A 23426-nucleotide genomic window follows, 5' to 3' on the forward strand; every position below is an offset into this window, starting at 1 on the left:
ATATTTTGTGTTAACGAATTTAGCTTATTTGGAAATGCTCTTCTTGCCACTACCCATCTATCTTGTAGATCCTCTCTACTTCTTCCATCATAATTTATTTTGCCCTCCAAATAGTAAAATTCTTCTGCTGCTTTAAGTGTCTTGTTTTCTAATATAATTCCCTCTGCATCACCTGATTTAATTCTACTACATTCCATTGTTTTTATTTTTCTTTTGTTGATATTCATCTTCTATCCTCCTTTGAAGAAGCTGTCAGTCCTATTCAACTTCTCTTCCACGTCCTTTGTTGTCTCTGACAGAATTACATGTCACTGACAAACCTCAAAGCTTTTATTTCTTTTGCCTTGACTTTAAATCCTACTCCTAATTTTTCTTTGGTTTTCTTTACTGTGTGCTCAATGTACAGATTGAATAACATTTGGGGCGGGCTATAACCCTGTCTCACTCCTTCTCAACCACTGCTTCCCTTTCACACCCCTTGACTCTTTTAACTGCCACCAGTTTTGGTACAATTTGTAGGTAGCCTTTCACTCCCTGTATTTTACCCATGCTACCTTCAGAATTTCATGAAAAGTATTCCAGTCAACATTGTCAAAAGATTTTTCCAAGTCTACAAATGCTATTAACAAAAGTTTGCCTTTCCCTAACATCTCTTCTAAGAGAAGTCATAGGGTCAGTACTGCCTCACATGTTCCTTCGTTTCTCCAGGATCCAAACTGCTCTTCCCTGATAATGGCTTCTAGCAATTTTTCCATTCTTCTGTGAAGAATTTGTGTTAGTATTTTGCAAGTGGGACTTATTAAACTGATAGTTCAGTAATATTCATATCTCTTACCACCTGCTTTCTTTGGAATTAGAATTACTACATTATTATTGAAGTCAGAGGGTATTTCACCTGTCTCATATATCTTGTGTACCATGTGAAACAGTTTTGTCATGGCTGGCTCCTCCAAAGGCTATCAGTAGTTCTGACGAAATGTCTTCTACTCCAAGGGCCTTGTTTCGTCTTACATCTTTCAGTGTCCTCTCAAATTCTTTTCACAGTGTTGTATCTCCCATCTCACTTCATTTACATTCTCTTCTCTTTCTACACTATTGCCTTCAAGTTCATTTGCCTTTTATAGATCCTGTATATACTCTTTCCACCTTTCAGCTTTCCCTTCTTTGTTTAGTTCTGGTTTTCATCTGAGTTCTTGATACTCATACATATGCTTCTCTTTTCCCAGAGGCCTCTCTAATTTTCCTATAGGCAGTATCTATCTTACCCTGAGTCATACGTGCTTCTAAACCCTTGCAGTAGTCATCTAGCCATTCCTGCCTAGCCATTTTGCACTTCCTGACAATCTCATTTCTAAATGTTTGTATTCCATTTCATCTGCTTCATTTTTTTACATTTACTCCTTTCATCAATTAGATATAATATGTCTTCTGATACCCAAGGATTTCTAGTACGATTTATCTCTTTACCTATTAGATCATCTGCTGCCTTCACTATTTCATCTCTCAAAGTTTCCAGTTCATCTTCTAATGTGTTAATTTCCAATGTTCTGGTCAGTTGTAGTCTAATTCTGCCCCCAAAACTCTCAACAATCTCTGGTTTCCTCAGCTTCAACAAGTCCAACCTCCTTAATTTCGTACATTTTGCAGTTTCTTCAGATTTAATTTTCAGCTCATAACCAATAAAACACGGTCAGAGTCCACATCTGCCACTGGAAATCCTTACAATTTAAAAGCTAGTTCTGAAAACTCTGTCTTACCATTATACAATCAGTCTGAAGCCTTCTGGTATCTCCAGGTCTCTTCCATTTATACAGTCTTATTTCATGATTCTTAATCCAAATGTTAGCGATGATTAAATTATGTTCTGTGCAAAATTCTACCAGGCAGCTTCGTATTTCATTCTTTTCACCCAGTCAACATTGATCTACTATTTTCCAATTCTCTTCCTTTTCTTACTATCAAATTCCAGTCCTCCATCAAAATTAAATTCATATATCCCTTAACTGTCTGAATAATTTCTTTTATCTCATTACACAGTTTGTCAATCTCTTCATCATCCGTGCAGCTAATTGGCATACAAACTTGTACTACTGTGGTGGGTGTGCGCTTCATGTCTATATTGGCTACAATAATGTTTTCACTATGCTGATAATAGTAGCTTACACACATTCCTATTTTCTAAATATTTATCAAACCTACTTCCGTATAACCCCTTTTTGATTTTGTATTTATAAATCTGTATTGTCCTGATCAGAAGTCCTCTTCCTTCTACTACCAAAGTTCTCTAATTCCCACTACATCTAACATCAACCCATCTATTTCCTTTTTAAATTTTTTAATCTATCTGCTCAATTAAGGGATCTATATTCCACACTCTGACCTGTAGAATGCCAGTTTTGTTTCCCCCAATGACAAAATCCTCCTAAATAATCTCCACCAAGAGATCCAAATGGAGGACTATTTGACCTACAGAACATTTTACCTTAGAGGATTCCATCATCATTCAACCATAAAGTATAGCTGCTATAGTTTCCCCTTGCTTTCAGCTGTTTGCGTAGCAAGGCCATTTTGGTTGTGTTAAAAGGCCAGATCAGTCAGTCATCCAGACTGTTGCCCCTGCTGCAACTACTGAAAAGGCTGCTGCCCCTCTTCAGGAACCACACACTTGTGCAATCTGTCAACATATACCCCTCTGCTGTGGTTGCACCTACAATACAGATATCTGTATCACTGAGGCAAGCAAGCCATCCCACCAATGGCAAGTTCCATGGTTCATTTGTAACAGAACATTACAACCTGCATACACTGACAGCAGCAATTCCTGTCAGGTTTGAAAACGGTTAGGGTATTTTATGATCGCTGTTACTATGCAGTTTTACATGACTGTGATGATACAGTAACAAATCAGAAAACTTCAGCCCCAGTGTGGACGTGGGCATGTTTGTTTCTGCCACTCTGTCATGTCCCCACTTTTGTCCATCTCAGTATTGATTTCACATAACTGACTGACACATACACATCATTTCACTGCCATGACTTACGTCAACAGTGAGGGTCACATTACTGCTGGTACCAGTTCTACACCACATACAGTGAACCAAATGCAACCAATGTGCTCTTATAATGGGTGACTAATGTTTTGTCCAGTGAGCTTGTGTTCACATGGTTGCATGTCCCTGTTTGGCCACAGGGAGATGTGTACATTTATCTCTTATGTTATGAAGTACACCCTCCAGGATGAAACACATGTACTTTCCTACTGTCCTCCCCTCACTACCTGAATGGATGCCTCAGCCAGAACTCTTACCTAACTTAACTTTAGAAAGAACTGCCATGCTACAGCTGCTCAGAGTCCCTGCAGATCCAAAAGTTCTGTTGTTCTGCACCCTGTTTTTTGAATTGGGAAAGTGAACTTCTTGGGTAAATATGAAAGAGATGTTGTTTCTGATTGTTCATTAAATTAGATATTATGTTGTGTTATATGAACAGGTTTGAAGTTCAACCCAGTCAAAAAGACATATGTATTCATTTACACCACAAAAAATGTTGTTTATTATTTTGTGAAAGAATCAGCTACACCTACCTCTTCCAGTGCACTCCATATTTGATGATCTGGAAATTCTTGAAAAGGATCTAGATTATATCGAATTGTTTCTGAGAACAACACAGGTTCCTGAGGAATAATTGAAATACGTTTCCTCAGATCATGCAGACCAATGGATTGTGTGTTTATATTATCAATGTAAATGGTGCCTTCCAGTTTTGCCAGTCGAAACAATGCTGCAATAAGGGAAGATTTTCCAGCACCAGTTCTGCCTACGATTCCCACCTAGAAGGAACATTTTAGATTTGTAGGGAAAAAATTAACTAAATACATTCTATATAATAAGCAAGACTGTTGTTTGCATTTACCTTATGTGCAGCCTGTATAGTGAAATTAAGTTCTCTTAAAACAGGTGGCTCTGTTGGAACATATAAAAGGCTTAAATTTTCAAAACGAATTTCACCTTTTTGAGGCCAGTGGACTGATGGCTTCTTTCCTGTAAAATGGACAAAATTTATACAAGATAAACATATAGGATGCCCTCCCTGCACCCCTGCAAATACAACACACACACACACACACACACACACACACACACACACACACACACACACACACACACAATAGAGGGAAATATTACACGGGGAAAAAATATATCTGAAAACAAAAATGCTGTAACTTACCAAACGAAAGCGTATGTTGACAGAGACAATAAAAAACACAAACACGCACACAAATTTCAAGCTTTCGCAACCCAAGGTTGCTTCGGCAGGAAAGAGGGAAGGAAAGGGAAAGACGAAAGAATATGGGTTTTAAGGGAGAGGGTAAGGAGTCATTCCAATCCCGAGAGTGGAAAGACTTAACTTAGGGGGAAAAAAGGACAGGTATACACTCTCACACACACACATGCGCACACACACACACATATCCATCTGCACATATACAGACACAGGCAGACAATGTCTGTGTAGTTCAAAGACGTACACATTCCTCAAAGTGTGTGATCCAAGCTTCATATATCTGACCAGTAATTGTGAGTTCCATGAATATTCAAAGCATATGGAGATACACTTCACCTTTGTGTAGGAGTCAGTTTTTCAGACAAAGTCCATCTTCTGAAATAGAAAACACACACACATTCACTAGTACAACTCACACATACAGGGCCACTGCCTCTGTTTGCTAGAGCCCATGTCCATAGACAGTGGCCATATGTATGTGAGATGTGTTTGTGTGAGTATGTGTGTTTTCTATTTCAGAAGAACAACTTAGCTATTCATATTGTTGTTACTCCATAGTTCAGTCATTAACATGACTAACATTAAGTGGAATTGTTTATGGGGAATGTTTGTACAAGTCAACATATTATTACAAAGCAGTGTATTAGTTAACCATTAACTATGAACAAAATATTTATGGACATTAAAAGCTATAGGCTATTGTTTGAACTAGTGGTTCAGGAATTCTGAACCCTATCAGTATTAGCAATGGCATGCTGCTATTACAGAGTAGGATAGTTATCTTACAGTACAGAGAGTAATGATTTATACATTTTCAGAATGTCTTGTTATTATCATTTTATTACTTTTTGTATAGTTTTTTTCCCTAAGAATTTCTGCCAAACTGACAAAAACTGATTTTAAATGTGCAGGGTCATATCATATGGCACTCTGTGAGGTGTTGACACTTATCATCCACGTGCCCTAGATGTACGTACTCTGAATCAATGTCCTCATCATTACAAACACTAGCCAATGTGAATTTAGTGGTTTTTATCTAATACCTGGTTCTGACTCAAATGAAGGTTCCTTTTCTATGTTGTTATATTGAAGAACTCTTTCAACGGATGTCATTTGACTAACAACTTCTGTCATCTGCCGAATGCCATACTGAACCATTCCAGTAAGAATAAGTGAATGGGCAATAGCAAGTCCAACATAACCACTCAAAGCACCTGCAAAGAATATACAATCTTATTATTAAAAGCAACACTAGCCCTTTTTACATTAAGATACATATTAGATATCATAAGACACAAATGATAGCAGTAACAAATCCAAATATTCATGCAGTAGAGATAATATCCAGTTCACATTTAAGCAAATGAATAAAAAATGTTAACATTTTATAGCAAGCACTCCACAAACAGCTGTATCTTGAACTAATTTTATTAAGGCACTATCAGTATTCTGGCTTATAGCCACAGCATCAGACGCATATCTAAACAACAAGAAATAAACAGTGATAGTGACTGAGTGGCTATACATCAAAGTAATACCTAATTATGAGAACAGATAAAAACACAAGTGTACTTATAAAAATTAAAACATGGTAAACAACATGGCAGAGAATGTAGAATGGCCAATCTTCATAGTTAAAACTGTAATGTTTGTAGATTAGATAGTCAATGAATAAAAAGTTGGGCAGTGGAAAAAATCCTACGCCATATAAAAAGGGTGTGCCTATAACCAAAGAGCAAAAGTGAGATGCTGAACATGAGGAAAGAACCAGAAGGCTTACTAGCAAGTCGGCACAGCACAGAGCCACACGGGTGAACCAAAGCAACCATTGGCCGCACAGCAAGCGTGGAGTGAGGCGGTGAAGCAAAGTGTAAGGCACATGAGTCACTAGCCCAAAGAGTGCCACCATGAGATGGGATGGGACAAACCAAAATGTCATCCCCTAACTCTAAACATACTACAGAAGTTGTGGCTTCATTACATCAGTTTTGACAAAATGAGGATAACACAGCAAGCAGATACCGTGTATGTAATGTCTAGAGGACAGACCCAGATGCAAGAGCAGATTACATTGGACACAAAGTGGTGGCACAATCAAATTCACAGGAAGGAAAAGAAGTTGCAAAACCAAAAAATGCATAAAGGTAAACAAGGGAGACAAACATTCTGTAATAAACCAGGTTAAAGGAATCACTAGGCTCTTGCAAGAGAGTCAAAATTCAATAAAATGCCCCCATGCTGTAGGTCGATCTGGTTATTCAGTATGAGTTGTGGATACAATTACATGCCACGCATATCTCCACTTCTTCTAAGACATTAAGTATGTGGTTCTTTCCTTCCCTATGTAAAGTTCTTTATTTTTAGGCATAATGACCAGTGTTCAAAATGGTTCAAATGGCTCTGAGCACAATGGGACTTAACTGCTGAGGTGATCAGCCCCTAGAACTTAGAACTACTTAAACCTAACTAACCTAAGGACGTCACACACATCCGTGCCCGAGGCAGAATTTGAACCTGTGACCGTAGCGGTCGCGTGGTTCCAGACTGTAGCGCCTAGAACTGCTCGGCCACTCCAGCCGGCAACCACAGAGTGTCCATACTTTGAAAGTGGGCACCCAAGACAGACCTTGAACTTCTAAAATTTTCATGCTCTCTGAACCTCACATTGAACCCATGGCCAGTGTACCCCATGTAACACTTAAGGCAATTGTCACACTGGATAGAATAAACCCCAGTGGCACGATATTTTTGAGAAAGCATCTTTTCTCTTTGTCTCCCTCTTTTGTCCAGTTTGCCAGGGATAAAGAAAACCAGTCTTATACTTTATATTTTTTGCCCTGAGATGTTTACAAAATATTTCCAAAATTTTACAATAATACAGAATCCCATGGCAGCCTATGTATCCTTTTTCCTACTCATCTTCCCTCCATACTGTAACACCCTCTCCCAGTCCCTATCCAACACCAAACCAGTATTTTTAGTGAAGTATGCTCTAATTAATACTGGTCACTGAATTTCTGTCGTATCAATTGACCTGGGAAATATGAAGGATGTCACGAAATTCTTTATCAAAGGCTTCGTGTAACAAGGTGACATTATGAAGTCTGCTTTGGACGGACTGGAAGCCGATGCCCTTCTCACTCTGCTGTACAGTGAACTCGATGCTTTTGTGGACTCTCTTCAGATTTCTGACAAACTCACGGTAATTGTCCTTGGTGCCATAGTAGTATGCCACCCACATATCTACACCATAACATGAAATGGTGAATATTTACTTGACAAAGTTCAATGATGTGACAACCTCTTGTTCTACATATGGTAATGTCCGTAAGTAAAAGAAAAAGGTAATTTAGCTTGGGAGTGCTTGAAGAAAAAGCAAGACATGGAGGAATAATAAAGTGTCAAAGATAAATCTGACTCTGGATTTATCATCTTATTGGACAAAAAGTGTCATGTCATGGAAACATTATGAGAGACTTCCATGAAATGGCTCGAGTACAATCAGTTGAAAATATGACTGATGGCACACCGCGTCACTTGACTTTTCAACAGGGGTGGTCCGTAACTGCAGACCACATATCACTGAGCAATAATAAAGACTGACATGTCACCAGTATGAGAAATGTCAATGTCAACCAGGAAGATAATGGCAAATGTTGTGAGGGACATCTTGAAAGCATTCTGTACATACTAGCTACCAAAAAGAATTTGTTTAATTTCAGAGCATGTGCTTCAAAGAACATCACTGCCTTTTTTTCTTGAGAAGAAACAGTCTTAACAAATGGACAGACAGACAGTTGGATAACAAATCACACAACCAATTTTTTTGTGTGATATAATTGCAAATTAACAATTTTCAGACTGGTGATCGTGGATCAATGGGAAGTACCTTACAGGTTTTGAAAAGTGAGTTTGTATCAACATATGTGATATAAATGACCATGTATTCTAACTGCATTGACTTATAAGGTTCAGTTCCTTCAACAACCAAGGGACCACAGACCTTAGCATGTGATACAAGTTTCAATTTGACATTTTTCTTTTATTTACATGTTCTTTCCTGAGAAAAAAGATTTTTAACAATCAGACAGAAAGAGAGTGTGACAGACAGGTGGACAACATAGTGATTCTATAATGATTTTGTTTTTACTGTTTGAGGTATGGAACCCAAAAATAAATTAATAGAGGAAAATGTTCAGCATGTAGCCAAATTAACTTGTGATGAGAATGTAAAATGACATGTTCCACATCATTGTGGTTTATCATGCAAATGATCCATGGAACATGAAACTAACTAACATAATCCAATCAACATGGCTATGAGATCATTCTGCCATTCATACACCAGCGGGGTACAAAGTTGATTTCAGTAATTTTTTAGAACATTTCTCGTGGAGAAACAGCGGTCTTGCTAAAGGTATTTTAAAAATGGATTACAAACACTCTCGACCGTAATCCATTTTTAAAGTTTATTTCATCCAGTATCATATTCCCAACAGCTTCACAGATGCAGTTTCCAGTTCCAACTTGAAACATTGGGAGAAAGTTGATTACAGAGGAACTAGAGCCTCACAAGGAGAACAAAATTTTGAAGATCTTTCCTAAAACCTGCAGCCAGCAAGTTATTGACTCATATTGGACTTTCAGTGTCTTGTCTGACACAAAAAGCAAACACAGCTTTTGTGCGAGAGGCTTCAAACAGGATTTATGGCATCAACTCTCATACAATGAGACCTTCTTGCCAAGAGACCTTGAAGGAGAAACCTATATGGAAATACTTGAAGGGCTGGTGATTGACACAAATAATTTTTCTTTTGCAGTTTAATTTTGAAGTGAATGACGCTGACCTGTGTTTATTCTGTGGCACAATCAGTGTCAAAGTTGTTATGTTACCAGTATTTGTAGATGGTGAGCTTATCTGATCAAAGTCTAGGAAAGTGGTTCATAAAGTTTTTGTGTGAGTGGAAGTCGAATGACACTGTGCAACAAGGAAAATGTGAATACATCAACTTGCTTACATTAGAAGAAGAATTCAGAATTTTAGAAAGGGTGATTCAATTGGTTTTAGTGCTGCAGCTGATCCTTGTGTGCATTTATTATCCATTGAAAAAGAATCTGAGATTGAGAAAGTACTGTATTATAATGCAGTCGGATCAATTATGTATTTTTTCTGTTATCTCATGACCACATACATAATCTGGCGTGAACAGCATGAGCAGGTTTTTGAATGAGGTACATCAACATCTTGTAAAATAATTTTCCAGTATTTTATTGCAACTAAAGATTATATTATAGAACACACCAACGATATGCCATTCAATTGATATAAAAACGTTATTTCTCTCTGCAAATCTTCTATTACCTCATAAACTGTACTGAACTGTACAAATCTCATAATACAGGTGAGCAACCCACTTAGCCTCTAAGTAGCTTAATGAAATATATCAAGTGGTCATCTATAGTTAAACAAGTAGTCGACTGACATAGATATTTTATAGATCAACTGCTAATCAGGAACTTGTATAGTAATTGCACCCTTTGAATGATAACTGCTGATTTACTGTTGCTTTGTACACAATGCATATTTATAAATGTTACGTACAACTGTTTTTTATGAAACTGTGTAAAACACAGTAACTGATTTCCAATAATATAAAAGACACTATATGAACTTTTTACCCTGTCATAGAGGTGATACTCCCACATGGCACACCCAAGTGGTGGAAAGGCTCTCAAATACCAAACAAAACTTAGCCAAAAACATATAGAGGCACATCCTGATCTCAAAAATCAAGTTCTAATTTTGTGATCCTGTCCCCTCCCCCTTATACTTGTAAAATTGGTATAATGGAACAAATGCTACAAACACAACTACCCCAGGTCCCAGACACATGTCCAATTGTTCCCAATCATCAGAAGATTCTGTGAGACTGGGAACATCATGTGGAGAAGAATCAGAGTTTCTCAAAATCTCTTCACTCCAAGAGAAAGAACTTTTTAGGCACTATTAATATCAGCACCCTGCTGAAAACTAACAGACTTAAACAGCAGACCAATACTCCAGGAAAATGCGCCATTCAAATCCTAGCAATCCATGTAACACATTTCCAAGATGAAAAGCATTTTGAATCAGTAAAATTCAGGATATTTAAAGGTACCCAACCATAAAATCAAAGACAAGTTATCAATACTTGAGACTGCCTTTGCAGTAATGGAAATGATTTTTGATTCAGCTACCAAATTTACATCCCCAAATAGTAGAATTCAGTTGCTACAGGGAAGTCAATCACCAAAGCATATTCCTTAATAAATGCTCATGCTCTTACTTAGATTAGATTAAATTTGATTTGGTTAATTATTCATTCCATAGATCCATAAAAGAGGGTGATAACAGTGATAACAAGAAAGAACCTCAGAAAGTAGAAGATGTTTGGGAATCACTAGATGAAACTACAAGCAAGAGCCCCAAACACTGTGTGAAAATCTCATTAAATGATTCCAGTGCACAGGATGGCATCGAGAAGAAATTCAGGTAATTGCTAGGATTTCATCCAGTGCATGGGCAGACAAATACGAATGGAGAACATGTAATAATCTTCTGTACATTATTTGTGCTGCATCTTATGTCTGCAAAGCTTATGAGACCTCAATACAAAAAGAAAACCTGGTGGTCACCTAATCTATTATTAGGAGAATTCCAGCTTGTCATGTGGCAGTTTGTACAAAGAATATGCATTAAATTCAAAATGTCAGAGTATGGAAGAGAGCAGTTGATTCTGATCACTACTTAACACAAAACAAAATTAAGTTCGAACCAAACAGAGCTAGATCAAAAGGATGAACTTCAAGAGTTGGTACAGACTGCCTGATGAAAAATGCCGAGGCTGTCACTCATGATATAAAAAAACAATATTCCAAGGAGCAGCCAGGTTGTAGTAACACATTAGAAACATCAGCCATGAAATTAGAACAGCCACCCATGAAATGTATACACAGATGGTGGAGCACAACTTGAGATGAACCCTTCTATAAGTGAAACAAAGCATGGCATCATGGGAAAGAAATCGAATGGTTGAAAGAAGAGAGTTCTTTCTGAAGATACATAAATCAATGTCAAAAAACTTTGCTGTTTGCCTACAACAAAAACAGACTCGTGGAAATAGACCAGGATTTCTAGAAAAACAACACGAAACATCTACAAGACCAACATTGTGTTTCTGTCAAATTAATGGAAAGCAAGAGACAAAAAACAGCATGAAACTTGCTGATTACTTTCAAAATTTACTGGACTGTGATACTCCAGTGTAAAGATTGCATTCTGGAAAAAAAAAACTGTACTAAACCCAGACTCTTAGCCCCCAACAATTCATGAAACAAGAGGGATAATTCAATTACTTAAAAATAACAAAGCCCCAGGAGAGGATGGCATGACTGCAGACATGTTAAAAATAGGAGGATGTGACCTCATCAAAAGAATTTGTGGACTTTTAGCAGAAATATTGAAAACTGACGTGATTCTGAAGGACAGGAAGAAAGCTATTATACCCCAACGCATAAAAGAAGTGATAGAATAGACTCCCAACAATAACAGGAGCCTGTCTCTTCTGACAGTTATACATGAGGTTCTATCCAATGTCTTAAATTGAGTCGAGCAGCAAATGGGTTATTTGATTGTCGAATATAAGCAGACTTTACAAAGGGCAGATAATATGCTGAGCAGATTTGTTGTTTGAAGACAACAGAATATATTGAAGGACCATCACATACTTAAGCTTAGTGTATTTCAAGAAGATGTATGACTATTGATAGACAAATCACTTTGATCACTTTAGAAGAGCTCAGGTTAAATAGGAAGACTAGCAAACTAATCTGTCAGACTCTCTCAGACACAAAATTTCTAGTAAAGTTCCTTGGTGAAATGTCTGATCCTTCTGAAATACATACAGTTGTTTGACAAGGAGATGGCCTCTCCTCACTTCTGTTTAACACTGTGTTAGACAAGTCATCAGAGAATGGGGGGGGGGGGGGAAGATATTATGGGTATAAACATCAGGACCTCAAGACGGAGAATCAAAGTGTTTGCTGACAGTCTAGCTGTCTTCACTAAGACTTGTGCGGAAACCAAGTATGCCATAGAGAAGTTACACAAGATAGCATCAAAGATAGGCCTTGAAATGAATATAATATAATAGAAGTTTATTGTCTTGTGCCATATAGTTTCAAGGCATATACTTAACATAGAGGAGGCTCCTCAAAACACAAAAACTGATTTACAATTTTTCTTACAATATTTTAATATAATATACTTTCTGGATAATTAATTAACTAAGCAATAATAGTTTTTCTTAGAAAGTAACAAACTTTTAAAAATTAACAGTCCTAAGTACTTGTTCTCTCTTGCTCAAATTTTCAGGTAGTCATTTATCAATTATTCTAGTGAATAATAACATATCTGCACTAGAGTATCACATAAGGTATTTTCAGTGTTTCTTCTAATTTTATGCTGCCTTTAACTTTGTTATAAATTTTCATATCCATATACCATGGTGTTTGAGCATAAAATTTTGAACAGTGGATGGGCAGCATAAAATTATTTTGATTTCTGGTGTAGTCATGTTGAAAATGATTTTCTGCATATAAGTCAGGGTTACTATGCACAAAAGATAATCAGCTCAGAAATGTACAGTGAGGAAACACTGAATATACTTAGATATTTTAGGAGCAGGTGACATGATTTTGCTCACCCAACAGTGCGATGTAATGATGGTTTTCTGAAGTTTTGTTATATGACACATATGGCTTGAGTTACCGCAAAGTACAATTCCATACCTTATATCTGATACAAAGTAGCTGTGATATACCACTTTTCTTATGTCCATACTGGTAACATTGTACAGTATACACATTGCAAATGCTAGGCTACTTACTTTATTTGCAAGGTACTGTATATGTGAGCCCCATGACAGATTTTTATCCAGTTGCATTCCTAGGAATTTCACACAGCTAACTGTTTGCAAATCCTGGTTTCTGTGACTGATCTGAATATTATTTGAGTTTGGTTGTTTTGTTTCAAACTGCATTAACCGAGTCTGTTCCATGTCTAATTTTAACCCATTTAAATCAAACCAGGTATGTACTTTTTCTATAAGCGATACTCAGTGTTAAGTGGTAGACCATATAAGTAAAACAGAAACAGCACGAGACCTACAACAGAACCTTGGGGGTTTTCCATGTGAAATATTTTCCATTTTGAAGTATAAGTTTGTCTCTCTGTAGATATAACAACTCTTTGTCTTTGGTTGGTTAGGTAGGACTTAAACCATTCTAATGCAGTGCCCCTAATTCCATATTTTTCCAGTTTACAGAGTAGCAATGAGTGACTCACACTATCGAAGGCCTTTGACAGGTCACAAAAAATTCCTGTGGCATACAGTGAATTGCCTAGAGAGGAGCTAATTTTATCTTCAAAATGGTTTATAGTAGATACTGTGGTTTTGCCTTTTTGATACCCATATAGATTCTTTGAGATTATTTTAAATGTTTCTATGAAATTTTGAATTTGTATGGTGACTGCCATTTCAACTATTTTTTTATAGTGATGGAAGAAGAGAGGTTGCATGATAGTTTTGTATATGTTGATTTGTGTCTTTTTTGAATAGTGGCTTAACTACAGCATATGTAGATGTGTCTGGAAAATAAACTTCTTGAAGGGACTGGTCAGCTATTATAGTAAGTGGTTGGGCATTTATTTTTGAGACTGTTTTTAACACTTTTGTCTCATTTGGTGGAAACTTTACATAAAAATATCAGAAGATTTCCACTACAAATGAAATATGGGACAATTCCACATTGTCTTCTTTTAAATATCCTGCAGGAATAATATTAGCATCTCGACTAGACAGTAAAGCCAATTTAGAAAGAGCCACTGAATGCCAGAAAGTGTACAGAATAGTATGGAATCACTACAATGAACGATTGATATTGCTTAATTGAAACTTTGTCGTAACAAGAGAGTTTTCTTGCCCGAAGTACTGTATGCCTCAGAAACTACATATTTAGGAGGCCATTCAAAAATTGATGAAACTGCAAAGGAAGAACAAAAAATTCTAAGAAAACTTTATAGTCCACTAATATTAATGGCATATAAATTAGATGCAAAACTATGAACTTATACACAGCATTAGATACATTCACTGTTGCAGTACAGAGAAGACACTTGAAGTTTCATGGTCACAGCTACAGAATGGATGACACTAGATTAACAAATACTAATGTAATAATTTCAGATACTTGGTTAGAAGGCTTATGAGAAAAAGATGCCACAGAAGATACTATCAGAGAACAAAAAGTCCTTGGAATCTTAGTTGCAAATCACAAATTTGTGGCAAAAGCTAAAAAATAAAAACAAAATAAAAAAACACTAGAAAACAGTCGACAGAGGAACACAAGAAGCAACACAGTGAATTTATGAAGATACTTTGGGAAGAGAAGAAGAAATATCAGCTGTCACACCAAGGTAACAAGTTCAAATGCACTGTTTAATTGGGCGTAACTAAGAGAGAAGAAGAATGTAAAAGACACAAAAAACAGGTAATATATATACACATCAGAAAATGAAGTAATTTGTTTAACTGTAACCTGTATAATCGAAAACTGACAAAATAACAATTATTTTTTATGTGGTAGAAGTTTTAAAGTGTACTGGGATTCCAAAGACTGCCAAATATTTTCTGGAAAATCATATTTGCTAACTGAAATATTTTACTGAATTAACATGCTACTCTGGGAAAGCCATACAGTTTTGGAATCAGATGGCTACAGAACTATATCAGTGGAGTTTTGACAGGTTAACATTTCAAGATTTGAAAGTTCTGGAATATGATAATTTTTAATAGGAATAGATTTTGAATTATGAAGCTTTCAGAAAAAGTAAAACTTTGTTTGAAAGTGGAGAATGAGGGCTTTCTCATAATATATGTAGATCCTAGAACAAATAATAATTAGTTGGATTGAACCCTGGAGTGCTTATGGTTTATATAACTCTTTGAATACAATTTTTCCTCAAAAACTAATTGTATTGTTATCTCAGTGGTCTGAAAACTATACATTGAATAATAAAGTTTTGAAAAATACAGTGCCCACTTTACATTAAAACTTAAAACATGATATAAACCACTGGATGACCTTCATTCAAGATGACTCCATCATTTGTAACAGAATTGAATTTGTAACAAAAGCTGCAGTACGGAGAAGTGCTTTTGTGCTGGTTCCTGGTATCAAAAGAAAGAGTGACAACTGAGACCTACCTGTGTTAACTGTCAGGAAGCTGAGAATCACAAGTGACACAAAAATTGCACTAAGCACATCAAGAACAAATCCAAATGCAGTCTTGCCTGCAATACTCATGTACCAAGATGAAGTGTGCAAGTCCTATGGAAAAAAAATACAGAATCTTTAGAACAGTTTTCAAAAGCAATATCACACAACATCTAGTGAACAATAAAAGTTTGAACAAGTAAAAGCAGTTGAAGAACCTGTACGTACTTGTAAATTATAGAAATACACCTAACAGCCACACTAAAAGAATTAAGTAATTTTGAGACTATGGACTTACCGTCATGCAATAGTGACATGCACGTATAGAGATGGCGATAGGATCATGTACACAAGGTATAAAAGGGCAGTGTACTGGTGGAGCTGTCATTTGTACTCAGGTGATTTACGCGAAAAGGTTTCCAACGTGATTGTGGTTGCATGATGGGAATTAACAGACAGGTACACACAGGTGCGGAGTGAGTCATTGCCTTGCCCTTGAATGCTCTCTGACAGGAAACTGCATTTCCTTTATTCAGTTCATTGTGACAGCTGGTTGAATGCAGATCTGTTAGAGCTTGTTGCCGGATTTTGTCTGTGTGAAAATGGACATAAAAACGGAGCAACGAGTTTGTGTGAAATTTTGTTTTAAAACTGGGAAATCAGCTTCTGAGACTTACGAACTATTAAAAACAGCTTTTGGAGATAACTGTATGAGCCAGTCAGATGCTTTTGTCTGGTTCAACAGATTTAAAAATGGCCATGAATCATTTGAAGATAAACCATGGTCTGCCCGTCCTTCCACCTCAAAAACAAATGAAAATGTTGTGAAAGTTTGCGACTTTATGGACTCTGATTGTAGACTTACAATTAGGGAGATGGCTGATGAACTTAAATTAAGTTTCTATGCAGTTCAGTCAATTAAACTGAATATCTGAACACGCGTCGAGTGCCCGCAAAATTAATTTCAAAAGCGTTGTCAAGTGATCAGAGACAATACCAACTTGAAGTGTGCCCCAAGGACTGATTAATAGGACTAAAAATGACCCAGATTTGTTAAATAGGGTAATTACAGGTCACGAATTGTGCGTATATGGATATGATCCTGAAAACAAAGTGCAGTCTTCACGCTGGAAGATTCCAGGTTCACCATGACCTACAAAAGCATGGCTAAGTTGGTCGAAGGTGAAGATGATGATGGTGATTTTTTCCGATTCTACCGGTACTGAGCATCATAAATTTACCTCTGGAGGACAGACAATTAACCAGGAATACTACAAATGTGTCCTTGGGTGTTTGTGTGAAAAGGTGCAGAAGGAAAGGCCTGCATTGTGGAAAGACAGGAGTTGGGTACTACACCATGATAATGCTCTGGCTCATCGCGCCTTTTCCATCATTGAATTTTTGCCGAATTCAAACTCCTGAGCTTCCACAACTACCCTTTGGTCCCTGTGGCCTTCTACCTGTTTCCTAAACTGAAATTTTCACTGAAAGGGAAGTGATTTGACTCGATTCCACAAATGTTTCCAAAAGTGGAAACACCATTGGAGTTGGTGTGTTCAGTCAGAAGGGGACTATTTTGAAGGAGATGCATCACAGTAGCATGTAAGTACCACCATTGTACAATTACAAGCACATTCTTAAAACTTTCCAATCACACCCCATACATTATCTTTAATTTGATCAAAACTGTTCTAACAGTTTCTTATCATTGCCTCTTCCCTTTCCTTGATTCATCATTCTCTGTCTTACCCTCATTTCCCAGTCTTTGTCTTCCCATTTCCTTCTCCTTTATGTGAGTATTACAACCTCTCTAATTTTCTCCTCAGTTGTCAGTTCCCTACCTTGTTCACAGTTCTTTTTCAAAGTGTATCTCATGGACTTATCACAAGTTCAAATCTCACATGTGTGTCACAATGTCTGACTTTTTTAACCATTTTTCTGGAACATATATCTTGACTTTGGCTTCATAATACCTTATCCTTGTATTCTACACTTACACAATTCTGTTTTCCTGCTCTTCCTCTCTCCTTACCATCTGATTTGATTTGATTTGATTTTGATTTTGATTTTTTATTGGTCCAGTTTTATCATATAGCACAAATTGTACAAATGATATTGGACAGGTCAAAGATAAGCTAAATAATACATAGTATTAGCAATTAAAATTAGGTACCTACTACAATTAATTTTGTTACTTATTCAGAAATTCTCCTGCAGAATAGAAGCAGTGCTTTATTAGAACTGCCTTTAGTTTAGCTTTAAATATTGGGTGAGTAGTATGTTTTATTTCCTCTGGTATCTTATTGTGTAGTATTACACCAATGTTAATTATGCTCCTCTGATATGTGGTTGTTCTGTGATATTTTTGATGTATATTTGATTTCCCTCTGGTACCATAGTTGTGTACATTTTTGCTCTGTAGCAGTTTGCCTGTTTTCAGGAGGTAGTCCCTAGTGAACAAGATAGTTTCATAAATGAATAAACTTGGAACATTTAGAACACCAAGCTCAGTAAAATGGGATTTACAGAACTCCATCTTTTTAAGGCCACAAATTATTCTTAAAGCTCTTTTTTGCATTCTAAAAACCTTTACACTGTGAGTTGAGTATCCCCAGAAAATGATCCCATATCGGACTAGTGAGTAGAACTGTGCATAGTATGCCTGCAGTACTGTTGTTTTTCTTGCTGTAACCTTTAAAATTCTTAGGCCGTAGCACACAGAAGATAGTTTTCTACACAAGTTATTTATATGTGTGTCCCACTTTAAGTCTTGCTGAACCCAAAGACCCAAGAATTTTGTGACACATTTTCTAGGGGATCATTTTTTAATTGGGCTTGAATAGACATCATCTACATTCCATTGTGTGACAATATATTATGGTCCATAATAATTTACAGTACATTATGTAAGACATATTTAATTTCTGTTCCTTTACTTAATATTCATACCTGAAGGTTGTCGAATTCTTTCATGACCATATTCTCAGCTGCTGATGATCTAATGGTAGTAAGACCATTTAAAGAAGCTGAGATATATGAAAAGACAGGGCTCCGAGCTGTAAATTTGAGAAACAAAGGTATTGAAAATTTCATTACCAATAAATTTACAAAAATATGAAAATTTTGAATACAGCAAAGCTAAAGTTTGAAATGTTTGAAACTGATTTACACTGCTTCACCCTTACTGATTATATCTACATAGGGCATTAAAATTTTTTAAATGCAATATTCACAAGCAATACCATCATTGCAGAACAGATGGTGACAAAAAATAGTGCTTTATCTTTCTGGAATAATCTTCATTTTGTCCACTCCAAGGAAAATGGAAGGAATGAAAAGTGGAAAGTTGGAAAAGCAAGGAGGAGTACATGTCACATATGACTGACAAATAAAAGGAACACACAATTAAAGAAGTGAGGGTATAGGTATGGTAATTAATTATCAAATGAATAACTAAATGTTATAGTGAAGAAGCACTATATCCAATTTGTGTTACCAATAGCACTTCAGATGCTACTTAATAGAATCAGCTTAGTTACAATGGAATTTTTCTAGCATTTCTTATGAATCAGTTTATATTTCATGCCCATATACATCACATTTAGTAGATCTTAGAATGAATATGAACATTTACAAATCCAGTTGACGTGTGTTATGAGTATGGCAATATAAAGTTCTGACAGGATGTAAATAATTGAAACAGTAAAGGTAAAAATGTATCAAATCGTAGGGGGTAGAAAGGCACATAAACAAGACAGAGCTGCTTCTAGCTTCTGGATGAAAAGTTTTTCAAAGCTATAGAGTGTACACACACACACACACACACACACACACACACACACACACACAAACACACACACATATTCTCATACACATTATTTAGCACAGGATGATGATTTAATATATATGTAAATACTTATAACTGTATGACAATCAATATTTATGTCATTCATACTTAACAGCAAGTTGGCATCAGTTCATTAACATACAGTGCTAGTTTGCTTGGGCATGGTAGGACAGACTTAATGAATGAACCATGGTGATCTTACCATAATCTGATTTCATATCTCTTATTAGAAGTCCGCTGTGCCACTTGTCAAGCACATAACACGTATGCAAAATAGGTTGCAGAAGCCACATATGGAGAGTATGAATGGATCAAAACAAAGAAAGCTTCAAATACAGACATCAGCCTGGGGTGGAGAGTAGGAGCAATACTGATATAAAAAAGAAATTCATGTTTGAAACACCAATGAGGAGCTGCATGAATACCCTTTTTATTGACAATTAGTTTCAATTATTATACCATTCTCAAAACAGTGTAAATACAATTTTGCTTGACAAGTGTTACAAGGATAAAAGTTTTCATCATTGTTATGTCATATATGGGTTGATAGTCATCATAATCTTTCACTTCACTGCATGTGAATTTTGTGTGGTAATCATGACTATCAAATCAATTATAACTTGTATTCTGCTATTACACATCAGTAACGTGTAAAGCTAGCTAGAATGAACCTCACTCTCACTATCCTCACATGTTATTGATCCATATTAGTAGTTACGGGTATTATAAACAAGACAAAAGCTTGTTGGTATTTAAAAAAATTATTTGTTTATTTGCTGAAGTGGTTCAGCACTGTCCCTCAAAATATTCAGTTATAGGAAACCCTGGTCAGAAGTCTGTTTCAAACATTTAAACACAATGACAAAGTCCAAGATAGAGCTATGCACTCCATATGGTGGAAGACAAGTGTCTGCTTATCAACTGCTGGAACAAGAACAACTGGAGCAGAACCTCAGAAATTTAAAGAAAGTTTGACCTTCCAGATAGATAAAAATGGCATATCATTTTTCCATACATTCTACCAGAACATCTACATCTACATCTACATCCATACTCCGCAAGCCACCTGACGGTGTGTGGCGGAGGGTACCTTGAGTACCTCTATCGGTTCTCCCTTCTATTCCAGCCTCGTATTGTTTGTGGAAAGAAGGATTGTCGGTATGCCTCTATGTGGGCTCTAATCTCTCTGATTTTATCCTCATGGTCTCTTCGCAAGATATACGTAGGAGGGAGCAATATACTGCTTGACTCTTCGGTAAAGGTATGTTCTCGAAACTTTGACAAAAGCCCGTACCGAGCTACTGAGCGTCTCTCCTGCAGAGTCTTCCACTGGAGTTTATCTATCATCTCCGTAACGCTTTCGCGATTACTAAATGATCCTGCAACGAAGCGCACTGCTCTCCGTTGGATCTTCTCTATATCTTCTATCAACCCTATCTGGTACGGATCCCACACTGCTGAGCTGTATTCGAGCAGTGGGCGAACAAGCGTACTGTAACCTACTTCCTTTGTTTTCGGATTGCATTTCCTTAGGATTCTTCCAATGAATTTCAGTCTGGCATCTGCTTTACATTATATGATCATTCCATTTTAAATCACTCCTAATGTGTACTCCCAGATAATTTATGGTATTAACCACTTCCAGTTGCTGACCTGCTATTTTGTAGCTAAATGATAAAGGATCTATCTTTCTGTGTATTCGCAGCACATTACACTTGTCTATATTGAGATTCAATTGCCATTCCCTGCACCATGCGTCAATTCGCTGCAGATCCTCCTGCATTTCAGTACAATTTTCCATTGTTACAACCTCTCGATACACCACAGCATCATCTGCAAAAAGCCTCAGTGAACTTCCGATGTCATCCACCAGGTCATTTATGTATATTGTGAATAGCAATGGTCCTATGACACTCCCCTGCGGCACACCTGAAATCACTTTTACTTTGGAAGACTTCTCTCCATTCAGAATGACATGCTGTGTCCTGTTATCTAGGAACTCCTCAATCCAGTCACACAATTGGTCTGATAGTCCATATGCTCTTACTTTGTTCATTAAACGACTGTGGGGAACTGTATCGAACGCCTTGCGGAAGTCAAGAAACATGGTATCTACCTGTGAACCCATGTCTATGGCCCTCTGAGTCTCGTGGATGAATAGAGCGAGCTGGGTTTCACATGACCATCTTTTTCGAAACCCATGCTGATTCCTACAGAGTAGATTTCTAGTCTCCAGAAAAGTCATTATACTCGAACACAATACGTGTTCCAAAATTCTGCAACTGAGCGACGTTAGAGATATAGGTCTATAGTTCTGCACATCTGTTCGACGTCCCTTCTTAAAAACGGGGATGACCTGTGCCCTTTTCCAATCCTTTGGAGCGCTATGCTTTTCTAGAGACCTACGGTACACCGCTGCAAGAAGGGGGGCAAGTTCCTTCACGTACTCTGTGTAAAGTCGAACTGGTATCCCATCAGGTCCAGAGGCCTTTCCTCTTTAGAGCGATTTTAATTGTTTCTCTATCCCTCTGTCATCTATTTCGATATCTACCATTTTGTCATCTGTGCGACAATCTAGAGAAGGAACTACACTGCAGTCTTCCTCTGTGAAACAACTTTGGAAAAAGACATTTAGTATTTCGGCCTTTAGTCTGTCATCCTCTATTTCAGTACCATTTTGGTCACAGAGTGTCTGAACATTTTGTTTTGATCCACCTACCACTTTGACATAAGACCAAAATTTCTTAGGATTTTCTGCCAAGTCAGTACATAGAACTTTACTTTCGAATTCATTGAACGCCTCTCGCATAGCCCTCCTCACACTACATTTCGCTTCGCGTAATTTTTGTTTGTCTGCAAGGCTTTGGCTATGTTTATGTTTGCTGTGAAGTTCCCTTTGCTTCTGCAGCAGTTTTCTAACTCGGTTGTTGTACCACGGTGGCTCTTTTGCATCTCTTACGATCTTGCTTGGCACATACTCATCTAACGCATAATGTACGATGGTTTTGAACTTTGTCCACTGATCCTCAACACTATCTGTACTTGAGACAAAACTTTTGTGTTGAGCCAACAGGTACTCTGAAATCTGCTTTTTGTCACTTTTTCTAAACAGAAAAATCTTCCTACCCTTTTTAATATTTCTATTTACGTCTGAAATCATCGATGCCTTAACCGCTTTATGATCGCTGATTCCCTGTTCTGCGTTAACTTTTTCAAATAGTTCGGGTCTGTTTGTCACCAGAAGGTCTAATATGTTATCACCATGAGTCGGTTCTCCATTTAACTGCTCAAGGTAGTTTTCAGATAAAGCACTTAAAAAAATTTCACTGGATTTTTTGTCCCTGCCACCCGTTATGAACGTTTGAGTCTTCCAGTCTATATCCGGCAAATTAAAATCTCCACCCAGAACTATAACATGGTGGGGAAATCTACTCGAAATATTTTCCAAACTTTCCTTCAGATGGTCTGCCACACCAGCTGCTGAGCCAGGGGGTCTATAGAGACATCCAATTACCATGTCTGAGCCTGCTTTAACCGTGACCTTCACCCAAATCATTTCACATTTCGGATCTCCGTCAATTTCCTTCGATACTATTGCACTTCTTATCGCTATAAACACGCCTCCCCCTTCACTGTCCAGCCTGTCTCTGCGGTATACATTCCAATCTGAGTTTAGGATTTCATTACTGTTTACGTCTGGTTTCATCCAACTTTCTGTCCCTAGTACTATATGGGCGTTGTGACCGTTTATTAATGAGAGCAGTTCTGGGACCTTCTATAGACGCTCCTGCAGTTTACTATCAGTACATTAATATTGTTATTCCCTGTTGCATTTTGCCTACTCCTACCTTGCCGCGTCTCAGGAGGCGTCTTGTCGGGCCTAGGGAGGGAATTCTCTAACCTAAAAAACCCCCATGTGCACTCCACACGTACTCCGCTACACTTGTAGCTGCTTCCGGCGTGTAGTGCACGCCTGACC

The 23426-nt window shown here is 37.2% G+C and overlaps 1 protein-coding gene across 2 annotated transcripts in view; it reads right to left on the minus strand.

Annotated features, from left to right (window-relative positions):
* Positions 1-23426, minus strand: part of LOC126163186 (ATP-binding cassette sub-family C member 4-like) — a 275451-nt gene that overhangs the window by 22859 nt on the left and 229166 nt on the right. For both annotated transcript variants that reach the window (XM_049920137.1, XM_049920138.1), the window contains exons 17-21: positions 18550-18656; positions 15591-15714; positions 5328-5498; positions 3913-4040; positions 3584-3829 (exon numbers count right to left, since the gene is read on the minus strand). In XM_049920137.1, coding sequence (XP_049776094.1) covers positions 3584-3829; positions 3913-4040; positions 5328-5498; positions 15591-15714; positions 18550-18656 — 776 coding nt within the window. The remainder of the gene's footprint in view (positions 1-3583; positions 3830-3912; positions 4041-5327; positions 5499-15590; positions 15715-18549; positions 18657-23426) is intronic.

Source organism: Schistocerca cancellata, chromosome 2, assembly GCF_023864275.1.
Source record: "Schistocerca cancellata isolate TAMUIC-IGC-003103 chromosome 2, iqSchCanc2.1, whole genome shotgun sequence".
Lineage (NCBI taxonomy): Eukaryota > Metazoa > Arthropoda > Insecta > Orthoptera > Acrididae > Schistocerca > Schistocerca cancellata.